Source organism: Rhamphochromis longiceps, linkage group LG1, assembly GCF_057381845.1.
Source record: "Rhamphochromis longiceps isolate RC_006_pf linkage group LG1, R_longiceps_female_GT1.1, whole genome shotgun sequence".
Lineage (NCBI taxonomy): Eukaryota > Metazoa > Chordata > Actinopteri > Cichliformes > Cichlidae > Rhamphochromis > Rhamphochromis longiceps.
Window position 1 is genome coordinate 24529765 of NC_140557.1, and position 19103 is coordinate 24548867.

The 19103-nt window shown below is 39.7% G+C and overlaps 1 protein-coding gene across 1 annotated transcript; it reads left to right on the forward strand.

Moving 5' to 3' along the window:
• The first annotated feature begins 1502 nt into the window (after window positions 1-1502).
• Window positions 1503-6204, forward strand: LOC146678774 (uncharacterized). Its single transcript, XM_085402932.1, has 2 exons — window positions 1503-1706; window positions 3976-6204. Exon 2 carries the CDS (start codon window positions 3984-3986, stop codon window positions 5640-5642), a length of 1659 nt encoding a protein of 552 aa, XP_085259058.1. The 5' UTR covers window positions 1503-1706; window positions 3976-3983; the 3' UTR covers window positions 5643-6204.
• Window positions 6205-19103: the final 12899 nt, after the last annotated feature.

The window sequence follows — 19103 nt, forward strand, 5'->3', positions numbered from 1 at the left end:
AGTCTGTTCCACAGCTTCACTCCACACACAGAGATGCAAAAACTTTTTAATGTTGTACGGATACGAGGATGTTTTAAATTTAATTCCCCCCTCAAATTGTATCCCCGTTCCCTTTTAGAAAACATTTTTAGAATATTGTCAGGAAGCAGGTTATTTATTGCTTTATATATAATTTGTGCTGTGAGAATAAAATAAGAGTAAAAGGGCAGAAAAACATATCTGGGATACATCACATGCATCACTGAATAAATGCTGACGGATTTTTGGATGTTGTGGCAATAGAAAAAGCCCATTGATACATGGGTTGATGCCACGTGCATGAATTAGTTTAAATGAAGGGAAATTCAGCCTCGGTATAGCCTAAACAGGACCTACTAACCCGCCTGGCTGCTTTTCAGATGATTTGTGATTAAATAGCAGTTTGGGGACTTTTGGATGATACAATCAACATGGCAGCCGCATTTCGCATATGAGTGGTAATCCCTTTCTTTCAGTTTCAGGGAAAGAAAAAGTAAAGATAAACGTGTTTGTCATAAAAAGAACAAATCAAGTTTTTCTACATGTAATTCCTACAGCACCAAAAGATGAGACTGTTTGGCCAAGCATGCTTAAGCAGTTTAATTAGATACAGTACTTTTTAAAACTGCTAATAGTGATTCAGTCCACAGCTTTTGATTGATGTTGTTTTAGAAAAATTAAATTTCATTCTTAAGCCCCAATTTCACCTGACACCTGCGTCAGCATACCAGCGTGTCAGTGGCTGACAACATGTTTATCTGAACGGGTCATTTGATGAATTTGTTAAAGTCAGTCACACCAGGCTTGTCCCATTAACACTTAGAAGAAAGATAGCTAACAGACTCAGTGCTTCAGTGTATATTACAAAGTGTGGAGTGGATTCTCGTACTCTCTATGTCCCCACTTTATGGATGGATGGATTGGTGGATGGATTTAGCCCACAGTGACATACGTGAATAATCATGTATCAACATTGCAGCGCAACTCAAAAACACAGAGTTTTATAGATTCCTGACCGTGTAGCCCTAAAAGTTGTGCTTATTTCTGTGATGTGCAGTATAATTTGCTGACAAACTGGCAAAAGAAGAGCAGGGAGGATTCTTGCTGACAAAAAGACGGGGAAAAACATGAAAGAGTCCTTTTCCATGAAGTGTGTGTGAGTGTGTGTGTGTGTGTGTTGCGCTTAAGTGGTTTTACTGACACAAAGCTTTCTCATGCATAATTTATATTACACCCATACTTCTGTGAGGGGAGGTGGGCACTAACTTGATTTTTTAGAATTACTTTTTTGGCTGAGGAAAAGCAGAGGACACACGCACACTCACACAGATGCAGTTTCTTAAAGTGTAATAAGCGATGGTCCGTTAATAATCATTCTTAACTTCCCAGATGGCTTTCTACAACAAATTCGCCAGAGTGGGTGTGCGAGGGAGGAGGGGTTAAAGACTGGGAGGGTGTAGATTGCAGACAGAGCGGTAGTGGGGTTGGCTGGATTGTGATATCGACAGATGTCTAGAAAATTGTGTGAGGGGCACTCGTCGGATAGTCTACAACACACGGACCCCAGGCTGCACCTCGGAGAGCAGGGGCGGAATCTGCAGCTGTCACTCCAAAAAGCCTTACCTCCATTACCACATCCAGCCACAGATTGCAAAAGAAGCCGAGCTGGTTACGCACTAGAAATACAGGTAAGTGTCGTCACAATGATTTTTTTAAAAAATGATTTCATTTTTTAAAATGTTTTATATTGAATTTCGAGCAGTGCGATGTTGTAAAAAAGAAAGAAAGAAAGGTCTTCCTACCTGTGATGAATCTAGTTTATCTGCTTTTATCATTCCCGCTGTGCTGCTTTTTTCTTTATTTTTATAGACTGCAGCTGAAAATGTGTTTAATAAAGGGAAGACTTTTTTTGTTCTCAGTTGTTGAATCAGCGTCTTCCAGGCAAGAAGCGCTTTTTAAAAAGTAGGCCAGGCGCTTGAAATCCTTCTGCCATTATAACGAAACCGCAGAACAAAGTTGTTAGTGTGGACGCAGTCAACACATTGTTGTAGAGAATTTCGTATTTTTTTGCACGCTTATGTGCGCGAGAGGCATTTTCAAAGCAGCTGGACACACAAAAAAAGAAGAAGGGCAGAGCAGCTGAGGGAAGCGGTGGGTGGGTGGGTGGCTTTGAAAAGGGGGGATGGATACCCCTCTATAGCTTTTATCCTTCAAATCTTCCAGCATAACGTTAAATCCACCTGGTTATAGCGACTAATTGAAGTCCGCACTAAAGTAGGTCCCGAGCCTGGGGTCGTCTTTTTTTCCCCTGTCAACTTTGTCCAAACCGTTACTTTTATCGGGATGTAACGCCTAGCGAGGAATCACAGTCCTTTGTTACCGGCCGGCACATGCTGCCGGTTACATGCACGCCTCCTTTATCTTCCCGGTGTTTTAGCGTGAAGAATTTTATCTACTTTTTGACCAACTGGAAAATCGGCTTTACACAGTAATAAACTGTTACATTGGATTATTTCAGTGGTCTGAAATATGAAGTCTTCCCACATTATAAAATTTTGCTTTGTCTGACTGGGAGGCCCCGTGACACTGGGAACATGAATGGGCGAATTAAAAATAAATAAATAAATAAATATCCTCACGAACACGATCAGGCACATAATACAAGTAAGATAGAAGCGAGTGGAATAGAATAGAATTAAAAAAAAATAAATGCACTTTTTATTTTTTATTGTTTTAATTGGAAGGTTTATAGAATCCAAATTGCTATATTGGGTTGGCTCTCCGGTATGTGTCGCATCCTGTCATTAATGCCCTCCTGCAGCACTATGGACAGTTCCACTATGGTTGTTCGTACCTGTGCCAACATGCTTCACTGCAGGTGAAAACTCCAGCATGTGGCAGTTTTGCAGGAAAAAAAAATCAATCAATCAAACAAACAAACAAGAACGCTGAACAGTATTTCTGCCTTATTAAATGAAAATGTTCCATGTAAAAAAAAAATCTGTCTGTATCTTTAGTGGGAATCAGGGTGTTTAAGTACTCCACTCTTATGAATAATTTAGGCCTGTATTCAGAAAGTCTGCAAGGTTCGCTGAAAACCAATTGCAGGGATGAAACTGAGCTCCCGGTTTTGCTTTAAGGAACTTATGTGGCAATCATTACACTTCACTTCCTCCACAGTCAAAGCATGATCACACGGAAGTACGTGTCTGTAACATATTTTCTGTACTGGCAGAATGACAGTTGTGGTTTGTGCTGAAAATCCACATTTTTCAGCTAGTTTAGATGAATGGATATAACTACAAACTCTGGGTGATCGCTGCCTGCATTCTGGGAAACTTATGACGCTACTGAGGGAGAAATAGTTGTGCATCTACATCATAGATGTTCAACTCAGACTTGTGGGTTCACTTGGCGCTGATCCTCACCACGCATTCCTTAAAGGGTAGTGGGTCTGCTTGGTTGCCTGATCTCACTGAGGTTCCCATGCGCTGACATTGGTTTTCCAGACAAATTGCAAATGGCAGACATCATTTCCTAATTGAACTTCTGGTTTACTTTAACATAAGACACTTCTTTACTGAAATGAAAGCACTTCTTCATTTAGTTCTCCTTATATTCCCTCTAGTCATTTAAATGTAATTTCATTAAATTTAGAACATTATAGAACATTATATGCTTCTATTAGATCTAAGAAAAGCTTCAAAACTATGGCATTTCTGCTTTCCGTGTATTTAGTCTAGACATACTAGATTATTTTCATCCATTTAGTGGAATGTTTTAGTTTGTATGGTTTCCTTGTGTGTGCAAGGACTTTTGATCCACAACCCAGGGATGGGGTCACATCTGGGGTACTGGGAACATGAACATATATTAGACTCCCCCTGAACATGAACTTAACATTTACGACTAAATAAAAAGGCCAAAAACCAATCAATTTCTTATTTTTTCCTCTAGGAAACATCATGGGAGGCAAGCTGAGCAAAAAAAGAAAAGGATATGATGTGAGCGATCCAAAAGACAAGAAGGATGAATCCCCTGCAACAGTTGCAAGTGCAGACAACTCTGCTAAAGGGGAAGGTGGAGCCCCGCCTACAGGAGAAGAGACAACAGCAGAGGCAGGCAACGTAGAAGACGAAAAGGCTGTGACAGCAGAGGCAGCGGTACCTCAAGAGTCCGAAGCACCTGAAACATCTGAGAAGGAACCAGCAGCACAATCAGATCCCCCAGCTGTGGAAGAACCAGTAGCATCCACTGTTAAGGAACCAGTTGCAGCAGCAGCGCCAGAGGATGTAGCTCCAGTTGTAGAGGAACCAGTCGTGGCAGCAGATGAAGCCGCTACAGTAGCAAAAGAACCAGTTGCGGGAGCGGATAAAGCAGCTCCAGTTGTAGAAGAACCAGTTGTGGCAGTGGAGGAAGTAGCTCCAGTGAAAGAAGAACCAAGTGCAGAATCAAAGGGGCCAGCTCCAGAAAAAGAAGAAGCAACTGTAGTATTGGAACAAAGTGCAGCAGTACAAGAGCAAGCTCCAGAAGACCTTGCAGTGGCTGCTGTAGCAGAGAAACCTTCTGCCCCAACATCAGAAGAATCTGTGCCAGTCGAAGCTGAACCCAAGTCTGAAGAGGTCCATGAAGAAGAACCTGTTGCAGTCGCTGAATCTGTGTCAGAGGCCACCAAAGAGCCAGAGCCCATCCCAGAGACTGAGCCTGAAGCTACTGTGGAGGAGACCGTGGTCTCTGCAGCTGTCCCTGAGCCTGAACTGGTGGCTGAGCCAGCAGCTGAACCAGTGCTGGAGTCAGCCACAGAACCAGAGGAAGAGCCCAAGCAAGAGCCAGAGCAAGCAGCAGAGCCAGAGGCGGAGCCAGAGAAAGAAGAAGAGCCTGAGCAAGTACTGGAGCCAGAACTAAAACAGGAACCAGAGCCAGAGATTGTGGAGACAACAGAACCTGAGCCTGAAACAGAACAAGCCCCAGAGGCAGAGCTGGAACAAACATCACAGCCAGGACCTGAGCAAGAGGCTGAGGCTTTGAAAGCTGCAACAGAGGATCAAATGGAAGAAACTGAAGCTGAGCCGGCTGTAGCCACTTCTGACGTGAGTGAAGTGGCGACTGTGGGAGGAGACTCTTCTGATGTCACGGAGGCTACTGCAGAGGATACCCTCACTGATCAAGCTGCAAAAGAGGAATCTTTTACACCAGAAGCTCCCAGCACTGAGGTGCCAGATGAGCTCAAGGAAGCAGAACTTGTATCTGAGGTTGTCATCGCCTCTGCGTGCGAAGCTGCTGTCGAATCTGAAAAGGCAGCTGAGCCCTCCGTGGAAGCAGTGCCTCAAGCAGAGCCGGAGGTGGAAAAGAAGTTGGAAAATGGAGATTTAAAGAGCCCCTCTGTTACCGAGGATGCAATTCCATCTGTGAATGGGGAGTGTAGAGATCCTGACACTGCCATGGCCACACAGGTAGAGGAATGTGTTAATGGGGGTGAAATGCCAGAGGAGATCCCTATCAAGGAGCCGAGTGACCTTGAACTGAAAAAGGACTTGAACCTGAGTGGGGATGGTCCAGAATTTCCTGATGCAGTCTCAGACATGGTGGATGGCCTGAGCACTGAGGTCACTCAAGAAGCTTAAAAGCAGGAAGCATCATTCAAATCAAGTATAATCCCCCCCGTGGTGCAAGAAAGCCGTCGAGGTATCACAAACACAGCTATGCTTTCTGAAATGCTGTAATCACTGCAATCTCTTTAGTGGCAACTCAGGCAAAAAGGATGCTTTCTCTTGAGTAACCAAAAACGAAGCCCAACCACTTGAGGATAGAGGGACACAGGGAGATATTTATAGTGAGATGGAAGTGCCGTGAAGAGACTGAAGTTTGGAATTCGAGTACTGAAAGGCAGTGAAGCTGGACAGCTTGGCAAAAAAAAAAAAAATACTGGACAGCAAAAACGACATTGTTCAGTAAAATAAAGGAATGTGTCTGTGTGTGTGAGGCCGATGAATATTACAAAGTGGCTTAATGGAAAATCTGTCATTATTAGTATATTATTTGATTTTAGAAACTCAAATATCCTTTCTATTACTATATGCAAAGACGTGATGTGTTTTGGCCTTTTATAGTAATGGTACCTGTAAGGATTGTTTAATTAAAACCAATTGTTCAGAATAGAGAATAAAAAGAGACTGTTTTAGTCTACAGTGATCTTCTTTTTCTTTCAAACGTTCTCTCAGCATCAAACGCATCTGAGGCCTTGGGTTACTAATATTAATAGTACTTTAAGCTGTGACTCAGATCATCCGTCATTCTTCTTTCTTTTACTTTAAAAAAAAGAGAGTTAGATAACAAATATTACGCTTGTGGATACGAGCCCATTTGGTTTGTGTGTCACAAAATCTACTTCGAATTCAATTCAAAGACTTTTTATGAATCATTTGCCTCAAATGGAAATGTTCTAGACATCCATTACATAATTTCATGCATTTTTTTTTAAAAAACATTCACTCTGGCCTGGTGGAAATGTTGTAATTTGCAGCTGATTTCTAAATTTCTTTTAGGGTTGAGCAAGGCACTGACCCAACCAGCTCTATAAAAATCTATATTTGAATTGTAGTTTTGCTGCATTTGCAAGAGCGGCAGAGCATCAATATTTACACAACATCAAAAGGGTCCGTTTATTTAGGCTCCGCCTCTACAGGTCAGTGGGTTAGAGCTCAGTCGATTATTTATGTCCACACAGGACAATGTCCTTTAGGTCACTAGCTGGTGGAATATTTTCAGTTATTGTATGCAACCGGCACGTCACAACTGAGCAAATAAAATGATATCACCGCACACGGTCTATCTTCTGAGTTAACTGTTGCCTCTATCTCTCTGATGTCACCATGGCTTTTGCTGAGGCCATACCAGCACACCCGGCTAACATTTCACAGATCCATACCGGCAAAAGGGGAACTAAAGAAGGGGGGATGGGCAGGGATACTTGCAGGAGGCAGAGAAAGGGAAGAGGGGGAAGGGGAAGAGTGTTGTGGGATGAAAGCCATTGCTATCATGAAGGGAAAAAAATGGCATTCTCTGCTTTTTCAGTTTGTAGTTCACATATTAAAATGACCAAAACAATAAATTCAGGGCAGGGATAAACGTGCTTTGACACTTATCGGAGGCCTTCTTGTAGAAAGCTGCCCTCTCCTGCTGCTCACACTGTCACACCAGACAGTTGTTGCCGTGCAGGTGTTAACGCACATACATTAACATGAGGCAGCAAAATGAAATTAGCGTTTCTGTGCATCTGTCAGTACATGCATGTAAAGTGAGGAGGAGGGCGAGTATGTGTTCTGTGCGTGCGGAGGGGAGCATTAGTGGAGTATAGTGATCCAACCTTGGAATAACTAATGGACTGTGGGTCAGAGCATGAGAAGAGATCTGATAACAGAAGCTTCCCATAAAAGCAGCTCCTTCAAGTGTCCATCCCAGATGTCTCTAGACTGTTAGAAAACAAATCCAGTATACTCCAAGGCAGCAAATTTATGATAGGAATGCTGTGGAGTGGGTTTGGGGGTATAAATTGGAATTTGCTGGCAGGTTTTTTGTCTTCCTTGTGGAAAAATCAGGTCAAAATACCATTTATAATATTTATGACTTTTAAAGTAATTAGTAAAACTCATGATGTATTTCCTAAAAAGACAGTTTGGCAGGACCATGACTGACCCCTGCTAACCTCCATGGATAAAGGTTTGGGGGAGGCTGACAAAGAGAATGGTAACAGCAAAATTTAGACTTCTATTACTGCATATTAATTAGTATGACTAAGGATTTACCAGATTTCATGTTTGAAACATTATCCCAAAGCCTCATCACTTCCACATTTCCCTGCAGTTCACTTTCCTTTTCTCGTGTGTGTGTTTGTGTTGAAGAACAGGGTACTTGTCCTTTGCATGTTGATTTAAACACTGCCTTAAAGTTGCATAGCCGTGAAAGGCCAGCTGCACTGCCTAGTTACCCAAACACTATGGTCTCTATACGCAAGGTCCTGCACAAAGCTCGGACTGTGTCTCAGCTTCTTTTTTCCTGGTGTGAAGACTAGCCTCCAGGCTTTATCTATCCCCAGCTGAGATGCAAAAGGAAGAAGGAAACAAACTAACTAAAAAGGCCTAGTCCAAAGGCTATATTATAAGGATTTCCATGAAGCACCAAACTACCAGGTTTAAGTGTTGTTGCATGCACCCATATACTTTATTTTAATGGATGTTTTGTTGTTACATCAAATTGATGGAGGAAGGCCAGCATTAACTATACAACAATTAGCATAACTTCCTCATGACTTTATTGTGGCTGTGACCCTTCAGATAAAGCGGCGTCCAGATTTTTGTTTCAAACTTGGCTACTTAGTGTTATCAGCAGGAGTTCATTAGAAGAAGACTGAAATAAATGAAGATGGCATTATTATTATATCATAAAAAACTCAAAGATGTAAAAGACCTTGAAAACTATACTCTTTCCCCCCATGATCCAAAAATGGCAAAAAGAATAAATACATGAAAAGACGTGTTGATTTTGACTGTTTAACCCTCGTTGATATCCATGCTATACGCTAAGCTTCAGAGACAAGAAGCAAGAACCAAGTCACCACTTTATCTGAAAGGCCGCAAACATGAAACCACAAGGAAGTTATGTTTAGTTCATCGTGGTAGCAACATTTGGTATTATAGGCCATTACTGCCATTACTGCTGAGTTTTTTTTAAAGCTGGTTCCATGAACTAATGATGAATGATGAGCTCATACTTATAATACTTATAATCACAAAAGTATTTTACTGAAGGCTAAGCACTTACGCACTGGTTTAAACAGTACATGGCAATGTGTGATCTTCTCATTTGTTTGTGTGTAACCAAAGCTACAGTGTGGTACAGTATCTCTCAAATGTAGTAAAACAGAATGAATCCTGTGAAATAATACAAAACTATACATAAGTATAGTTGAGGAAATATAATGCCAGATATAAGTATCTATCTAAATGTATGTTAACCTATAAATCTATGTAGCTTATATCACCTCAAACCCTGGTAATATATGGCTGTGATTAATATATTTCAGAGCCTTTACTTTGCATACAAACATGTCTGACTCTTCACAGACTGTCACTCACGACAAATTTGCCTGAGGCAATATTTAACAGTTTCCACTCCTGTTCCTATCTAGAGGGCAGATATATTTAATGACTCCACTGTGTGCACTGTGTGCTGTTCTGTGTGCTTCTGAGACACAATCTGTCTTTTAATTACCAGAAAGAGGATGTGAGAGTGTGACGGAAGACAACTCAGACTTCTGAAATACTTTGTGTCTGAGAGATATTCTTTTCCTCATTCCATTCACTCAGCTGGCTCAGAGATAACATGAGTCAGGTGGCCAAATTACAGCGACAGCTGATCACTATTTATTATTCAAACACCAGGGCATCAGAGCAGAAGTACAGACGGGAAAACATACACAAGACAAACAGTTCACTCTTCCCTTTTCACTATCTCTCATCCCATGTGTGTGTGTGTGTGTGTGTGTGTGTGTGTGTGTGTGTGTGTGTGTGTGTTTGGAATGTTTTTTCTGACTTTTGGACAGAAATATCAGTATGAGTATTGTAATTGCTTTTTGGTGGTGATCTTCCTAGCTTATACTAGAAAGCAGGGAGCAGCTGGAATTTCACATTATTCAGTTCATTGCTCATCTCAAAGCTTTATGGAAATTATATTTTTTAATCAAAATAGGAAGAGATAAGATTTGTTTACACACAATTACACATTTTTTCTTTTCCAAACAGTTTTTCAAAAAATACAATTCATGGAAAAACTAACACAATACACAATAACAGGAACACACACACACACACACACACACACACACACACACACACACACACACACACACACACACACACACACACACACACACACACACAAATGCACACAAATACTGTTGTCTACTGCTTTTACAATTATGGCTGTACAGAGACTTCCTCACTTTCCCTTTATGTTCTCTAAAAACAGTCAGTCAGGAAAACATGCACTAACTGAAAATGCAGCTTGCTTCAGACTCTGCTGACATAAGCGAGCTATGATACAGTATGTCCATTTTTCTGCTGCTCTCTTGTTCTCTCTTTTACTCTCACTGTATGTCTTGTGCAAATAATCGGCATTACTGTCTCCTCTCCTTTCTCCTCTGGACCTGCAAATCCTTTTAGCCTTCTCATCACACACTCTCTCTCTCTTGTTCTGTCTCTGGTTCATCCTCCTACCCCCAAATCCATCCATCTGGACATGTGCCCTAATGCTGTCATTGTATCAGGGCGGCCAGAAGCCTATTAGACAGAGCTTGGTGGTAGTAAGGATCAATATTGATCCATGAGGTTAGTCTAATGGGCACTGAGAGCACCAGTGATTCCCCTCTGTCTGCTCAGAGATCCCATCACCCCTAACTCCTCACACATGCACACTTTCTCTTCCTCTCTCTCAACCATGCACACAGACAAAAACGCTGCTTTCTATTCTACTCTGCTGATGCAGCTGCTGCGCTGAATGAGCACTTTACAGCTGCCCATTTCTGCCTGTGAGTGTGTGTGCATGTTTGAGGAGTAAAACTGACCATAAAGATTTATGTAAACCCTAGCTACATAAACATATAAGGGCATGTGGTTTTTCAGCTGTATCTAAATTTATTTCCTTTTAACAAACATTTCAGACCTTTGAGACAATAACAACCGGAAGATTTAGAGCCCCATGTGGAAAAGCTGCTCTAGTACCACGCATAGTTTGACAAGAACTAAAACCAGCACAAAAACAGAAACCTATTTAGGCTATGACATCACAAAATAAAGCAGGCATCAGCATCAATGCCATCTCAATTTTCATTTTGGCTCAACCTCTGCTGAAGTTTTTACTGCTCAGGCTGTTGAATCAGCAACTACTCAGGGCTGCCGTGCTTGCTGGACAGCACCAAAATTAAAATTTGGGTGGTATCACTCGTTCCGGTGGTAAAGTGGGTTGTCCACCAGTTGAAGGTTGGTGGATTGATCCTCGGATAATCCAGTCCGCATGTTGAGGTATTCTTTGGCAAAATACTGAACCACGAGTTGCACCTGATGCAACCATTGGAGTGTGAATGTTAGATAAAAGCCCTTAAGCATAGATAGAAGATAAAAGTGCTTCATGAATGTGTGTGTGAGTGAATGAGACTTGTAGAAGGAAGTTCTGAGTGCAAAAGTAGAAAGGTACTGTATAAGCACATATCCATTTAGCATTTAAACACCACACCCACCCAAGTGTTTTTGCAGACCATGTAAGAATCTTTATTACGACAGTGCCTTGCAACAGAAGATACCAGATATCAGAAGATGGTGAAGAAGATCTGAGCTTTGTGACACCTTGCCACAAAGCTCAGATCATGTCACCAAGAGCCCTGAGCTGACTGTTACTTTGATTTAGAGCTATATAAATAAAATTGAATTGAACTGAATCTCAGACTGGTTTCTTCAACATGACAATGAGCTCACTGTACTCAAATGGCCTCCACAGTCACCAGATCTCAGTTCAACAGATCAGCTTTGAGATGTGCTGGAAAGGGAGATTTGCATCATGACTGTGCAGCCAGCATCGGTAGCATCGTGTGTTGCTATCATGGCAGTATGGATCTCTATATTTAGGTGATAACACAAATTTTAAGATCTGCATTTATAACTCAGTTTGAATTCAGCTGCTGTAGAAGAAGCACTTCAGCATGAGGTGATCTTAATTATGTTTTAAGTTTTGTGCTGTAAAACAAATCTCAATATCAACTTGCTTTTAAATAACAAAGTCATAACTTTGACGTAAGTCATGAAAATACAAATAAAAAGATAAATATGTGTTCTTATGAAAACAACAACAACAACAACAACTGTAAGCTTATTTATTTTCCATCCATTTTCTTCTGCTTTTTTAATTCAGGGTCATTGGTGGGTCGCCGAACTGTCGTAGCGGCAACACACAGATGCAGAAGCATTCACACCACAGGTTAACAAGATGCATGTCTTTGGACTGTGGAAGAAAGCTGAGTTAAAGGAGAAAACATGCAAACCTCAGAAACACCCCAGAATAGATTTGAACCCAGAACCTGAAACAACAGTTCTAACTATCACACTATCACATCCCTGTGCCACCCATTTAGTTTCCAGTAAGATGAAAATTAACCACCACCCAATGTAATATATATATATAACATTTCTGATCTTTGATACCAGTTGTTGGTAAAAAAAAAAAAAAAAAAAAGCGTTTTATGTGGTCTGTTATATTTCCCTAATTGCCTTTTAACCCTTTAAAGCCAGTTGGAGCAGCACGCTCTGTTTTGCATAACTATTTTTAAATCCCAGTAGAAGCAGAACCACGCAAGCTAGGGCAATCATTTTTTTTTTCATATGAAACCAGAGGAGTTGTACTTACATCTTATGCCATCAGCTTGTCCTCGGTCACGGTTTCCTTCCACATATAGCTTTGCAAAAATTGCATAAAAAGCGCTTGCAGGAACAGAAACATAATATTCCAGAAACAGGCTTTGCTGATTCCGATCAGCTGTTCATAACACTTCCTACATTGAAATAGACTTCAGTGTGAACTATCGCATGTCTGCCATTACCTACCCAAAACCGGAAGTGATGTCATTTTCGCGGAAAATGTAGTTTTTTTACTTATAGGCCTTATAAGCCTATACGGGTGTTTTTAAAAGTCATGTTTGACTTTATGCTTTTTTGAATAGTTGCTGGAATGCTGAGAACTCAAATTGCTCTGCTTTAAATAGTTTATTTTGATGCACATGCTGTTTTCTTTGTAAATTTGCATCATCGGATCGTTTTTTGTTTTTTCTGCAGTATATAAAATTGGTGTATCTGAAAAATAAAACTATGAAGACAAAACTATGTATTTAAAGTTTTGAGGGATAAGCCTCTTAAATTTCTCTAAGTAGAAATATATGTTAAAAAAACAAAAACAATTTTCAATTTTTTGGTAGTTTATTGCACTTTTTTGCAATTTATGTAATTACTATGGACATAATGCATACATATTATTAAAATTTGGGCTATAACAGTTGTATTGATGTATAGCAACTTGAAATGCTCCCAAAAATGGCTCCACAGCATGTAAAAATATAATATAAGCTCTGGCGGACTTGGTTCTATGGTAGGTCTTAAAGGGTTAAATACATACATGCTTTACATAAGAGTCACATGTGTGACTTCTCCTGAAATCCTTGTCAAAACACAGGAACAGAGCTTTAAACTGACCACTCTTCCACCACTTATCTCTCTTAGTCATCGAAAGAGAGTTTGCATACAAGGAGTGTACACAGTGTGTGTTTTAGATTAGAGATGGAAACTTCTTCTGTGTGCATTCACCTTGATGCCTCTAGGCCCTGCAAGTTCCAAGGAAACACAAAGTGAAGAGTTCATTCATTGTTTTTGCTTCTCTAACCTTCCCCTGGTGTAAGGTACACTTTACCCTGTTGGAAATTCTCCTCTTTACTTAAATGCTCACATTAGTGTTCATCGTTAAATTTTGACAAGCGTATAAAAATATCGAGGTGGCAGGAAGCTTTTGCAGTTCTATTTTTATAGAAAAGTCAAGTACTAACACAGTGTTTGTGCCCTTGTAATAACATTTCAATCGTAAATTGTTTCAGAAACAGCCGCCATGGCTGCAGAGGAGTGTCCGCTGGGAAGACATGACCTTCACTGTTCTTTTGGTGAAAACCAAAGCAAAATCAAAGCAGCTGTTTAACACAGAGAAAGTGCACTGGCTCTATGGCCAGTGTACGATTGTTTATATAAATACAGCAAGGATAAATCAGAGGAGAAAAGTGCAGGGGCAGGCAGAGAGAGTGAAGTGCAGGGACAAAGATGGGTTTTGCTGTATGTTCATATATATATATATATATATATATATATACACATATATATGCTAAAAAAAAAAAAGGAGAAAGAAAATAGAGAAATAAAGTGAATGCTCAGCCCTTAGGAGAAGCAAGTAAGAGTTAATGGTTAATGGAGTTATTTTCAAACCTGCTGGAGGTTTGCTTGTGCAGGCTGTGTATGTTTATAGGCTTGTGGATATACAACTTTGAAATAAAACTTTTGCACCTGTTTTTAGAATGGCAGCATTATCCCCAGTTTTGTTTTGTTCTTTACATGAATATTTGAAGGTTAAAAGTTAGTTTTGTTTTAGATAAGTTGTAACAGTAAGAGATGAGTCCAGCAAATGTGATAGCTGAGAGTACAGAGAACTATAGTCTGTATGCCGTATATGTAAGTATACAAGTGTGTGTCTGACTGGTAAAATCTAACGTACTTACACGTAGTATAGTCAACTTTAATAACATCCATCTGAGTGCTTGTCAAGCAGACATGACACACACCAGCACACTCTCCTGCAGATTCCATTAGTAAAAATTAAATTATTTAGAAGTGATTAAGACTAAATGCAAGAAATGAGTCAACGGCAGTGCTGAAAGTTCAGGCTTCTCAGTAAAATTGAGCTGACAGCTCAGATCCATGGGTACGATTGCCTTTGGCTCCAGATGCCTGTGTTTTTCTCTCATACTATTAATCAGTATTGACACTTATCATTTCCTCCTGAACATGATATTCCCCTCACAGTAACCTTGTGGTTTCAGACTTTGGACACGTGGTATTCATAACCATTTTAAAAATAACTGGGTGATGCAGATCACGAACACCCTAAATGTTGTTTAATAAATCTTATACACCTCCTCTTCGTCCTCTCATTTGCTTTTATATTGTTGTAGGGCTGGAAAAGCAAAGAGATCCAGCCGGAACTGAATATGGTTTGCTCTTTTTTTAACCCGAATATCTCGGTTTCACATGTACCTGCGGTACATTTCACAATGAATTAGGACAAATTTCCATCTTTGCAAAAATACAGATTACTTTAATTTACCAACGCTGTCAAAAGAAGTTATATTGATATTGTTCATTTAGGTATTTAAACATTTAATCAAAGGTCATTAGTTTGAATCACGGCACCATTTTCTCATGGCATTAATTTGATATTTGTGTTTTTATGGCTCCATTACTTTTTAAATAAAGCCTGAGGTCATTTTATAGAATCCTGATGGCGTACACTTATCTAAATCTGACACGTTACCTCTGTTTTGTAAGTAATCTTGTTGTTTTGCCATTTTAGTCATTGTTTCACATGTAAGTGGTTTTTCAGGTCAGATAAAGGTGAAGAACACAAAAGGCACAGAACGTAACAGGAAGGAAACATGACAAGGGGATGTAGGGCAACATTTTTACATGGTGACTATAAGGAGACTGATTGGCACGTAGGGCAACATGACAGGCAGCATTCTTCTCCAAAACATACTTATAACTCACATGTACACACAAATTTAAAAGGTCTCAAAAATAAGGTAACATTAATTCATTTCATTTTTTAGAAATAACCCATTTCTACTTATTTCTCTCCAATGAGCCAAAATTTCTTGTGATCTTTAGTGGTTGTTAGCAGTAGATCTATTTTGTCATTCATTTTCAGTCCAGTCCTTGTGCCTGTCCTTGTGTTAACTATTATCCAAAAACTTGGCAGATCTTAGCATGATGTGCAGTGTGACCTTCACAAGTAATCTGGACATGTGGAGGACAAAACAAGAAATGTCAGGTATACAATCTCTACACCAAACAAAAGTCACGTCTTAAAGAAATAGGAATAAAATCCAGTACCTGAGAGATTCATCTTGTACAATTACACAAGAAGTGGACTAGAAATCAGATCTTGTGGAGGGATGAATGCAAGAAATATCTATCTGTACCAAACTGATGCTCTGTGATGCTTTGGGGCTTCATTTCAGCCAATGGTGGCATCTTTTCAAAACTGATAGAAGTATGTTACATGTAACAATAGTGATCCAGCATGCAATACCATATGAAAAGTGCTTGACTGGCATTGGCTTTAATTTTCTGCATGGCGATGATCCCAAAACACAATTATCACAAAGAAGACCTCTGAATGTCCTTCAAGAAGCCTGGAGAAATATTCCTGAAGACTATTTGAAAACATTACAAGAAAGCTTACCTGCGAGCGTTCATCCTGTGTTGAAGAATAAAGGAGGTCATACCAAATATTGACTTAGTGGCTTGTTAGAATTGCACAAACTCTGTTTTTGCTTTTAATAATGTAGTTCACTGTTCGCAAGTTTCAGTAAATCACTGCACCTATTTTCCTTTCAAAATATAGACAAACTAAGGAAGGCTCAAGACTTTTACACAGAACTGTATATCAACTTTACTTTATTTCTCAACGTGAAAAAGTATAAAAGAAAACATTTCCAGTGTTTTTTTGATATATACCAGCCTCAGTGTACTACAGCCTATGTTCTTCTCCAGTAGGTTAGTATATCGGGTACTGGGGATTGTTTTGTGGCAGGTAGCTGTTAAAGCAGTCAGCTGGAAATACCAGCTTAAAGCATCTATCACCTACAGCCAGTTTTCACAGTCCTAAAGGAACATGACAAAAGGTGCTAATTAAAATGGTTTGTTTTTCTTTTATTTGCAAGCTTTTTTTTTTTTTTACAGTTCTGGCACAATTAGCAGTGGCACATTAAAACTGACTCCACTCAGTTGCACAATGGTGTTTCACCACAGTGGTTGAGAAGAGTTTGCACTATAGAGAAAGGCTCCAGAATGGCTCCATAAATGCATTCCTGAAAAGTTACAATTGAATTAGCGAAAGGCATGCATGACTCAGTATCTTGTACACCAAATACTTGCACATCCTAAATAAGCTGAATATTGTTTTACATCAGCCATAAAGTGTTCTTTGTATTCCCTTTTGTTTTGGCCTGTCATCATGGGTTTAAGTGTGGAGAAGTCTAAAATGACATGGCAGATTATCAGCCCATCTTTTCTCATCCAGCTCTGTCAACAAAGAGGCAAAGGAAGAATGAGACAGAGAGAAGAAAGATTCATTTCTATTCAAATAACGGAAAAGTGAGAATTTCAAACCCAGTTCCATCAGTGTTTGAGCACGAAGGCTAACAGAAACAGGAATACTACAGAGAAATGTATTTCCTAAAAAATCAAAAATAATTTCCAAAACCAATTATTACTCCAGCTCAGTAATACTCCGTGGTGTAATATAAAAATTATACTCCATTACAACAATTTCCTAGTATTCGTTTAGTTTTTCATTTGCTGAGAATGGGTTTTCAGTCTATTCTCATTGTGTATACACAACTAAATTCCAGCTCATCTATTTTTTCAGAGTGAGACGGATAGACTCAATAAAAAGGAATCCATCCAGCCTGGATACATGTATAAACACTTACTCCAATGTAGACAGTAAATCTGAGGTCAGAGTCTTTCAGTTCAGCCTCCCAGTGCTCACCGTTGTTATTACTCAACATTTTAAATTGTCAATTGCATGTGTACTTGCTTAAATAGGTATTTTTTCTGCCTGCAATGGAGGAAAAAAAGGATCTAAGATGCACAGAGTAGATAGGGTGGGGTTTTATTGTATTAGAGAAACAACAGCTTCGCACTGGCGCCTCCTTAACAGAGGCTCACTGAGCAAGTGTTGGGACCTCCTTTTATCACTGACCCCGTGCATGCCTCATTAAACCTCTAAACTCTGTCATAGATCCATCCCAACACACACTCACTCACACACACACACACGCTACAAAAATGCCCCGTGCCTCCACCCCCCTCATAATGCCCCAGGCCCATGTAGTTGCCATATGTCCATCGACCAGGCACTGGCAGCTTTGCACTACTTTGTACTCAGCACACACATTTAAATCTAAGACCCTGCACAATGACTGCAAGGCATCCACAACACCTCAGGCTTTTGATCCCACTGTTGAGACAGTTGGTTTGGTTTTGACATAACCTAGAGCCATCTGATGTAACAGTGTTGCCCACTAAGAATCGAAAGTGTCATGGTGGGTTTGAGAACATGAGTTTATGGATCAACTATTTCATTCTGGGGTTTCTACACATGTTTTCCAAGCAGTGTCTGTTTCCTTTAAACATTTTAGACAACACAAACAAATTGCATTGAAAACCAAGAGTCACCCTAACATTTTATTTGACAGCGCAAAGTATTCATGCCCATCTAAGATTTCTTAAAGATTAATATATAACTTTTCATGCCTCTTGCTGTAGTTGTGTGTAAAGGAAATGACAAAACTGGATTTGTATGAGGACTGCAAATTTGATCCTAACCTTTTACCCCTCCCTGATCCAGTTAAATCTTACATGTCACAGTTGGATTCACACTGCATCCTGTGAGGCTGACATATTTCATACACATTTCTTTTTTTTTACCAAATAAGTGAAAAATAAACTCCCCAAAGGCCTTCCATGGTTTCCAAACGCAGTGGAAAGACAGGTAATCATTTGACGGAGCTGATTTTCTATCATGCAGGTCATAGTCAACCATTGACAGGCATTCAGTGACGTATGTTGTCATCAGCAACCTTGTCTCAGGGTCAGCTGAGGATTGATTGTTAATAGTTAGATAGTTGCACACCATGACAGCTTCGTAACTAACTGTAACACCTTTACTTGCAGAACAATTTGTGTTGCATGGCTTTTAAGAGTGACATTTATTGTTGATTAGTAAAATTTGTCAAACTAAGTGTGGAAAAGAAATATTTCATGTTGTACATTGGAGCTTTGATTTTTTTTCAGATTTGGTAAAATGGTCACATTTTAACTAGATATTGATAGACAAAAAAAAAGTTCTGAACGCCTTGAATCAGACTGACTACATTAACCTAATTAATTATTTAAAGTACTGACATATTGCAGCAGAGAACAGGTTATGAAACAGTTGGACAACTATCAGCTTTGGTTTCTCATTAAGAAGATTTGAACTGAGAAGCTGTGAGTATTTTGACAGATGAGCTGAAATGGTCAAGTCAAATAAAGAGACAGGCTTCAGCCATTAATCTGGTTCGATATTTGACCACTCTTCTTGGCAGAATTGGCAGAGTTAATTTAAATTGGTGTGTTGGAAGGTTTGGTTGCTACCCAGCTTTTAAGCATATCACAGAAATT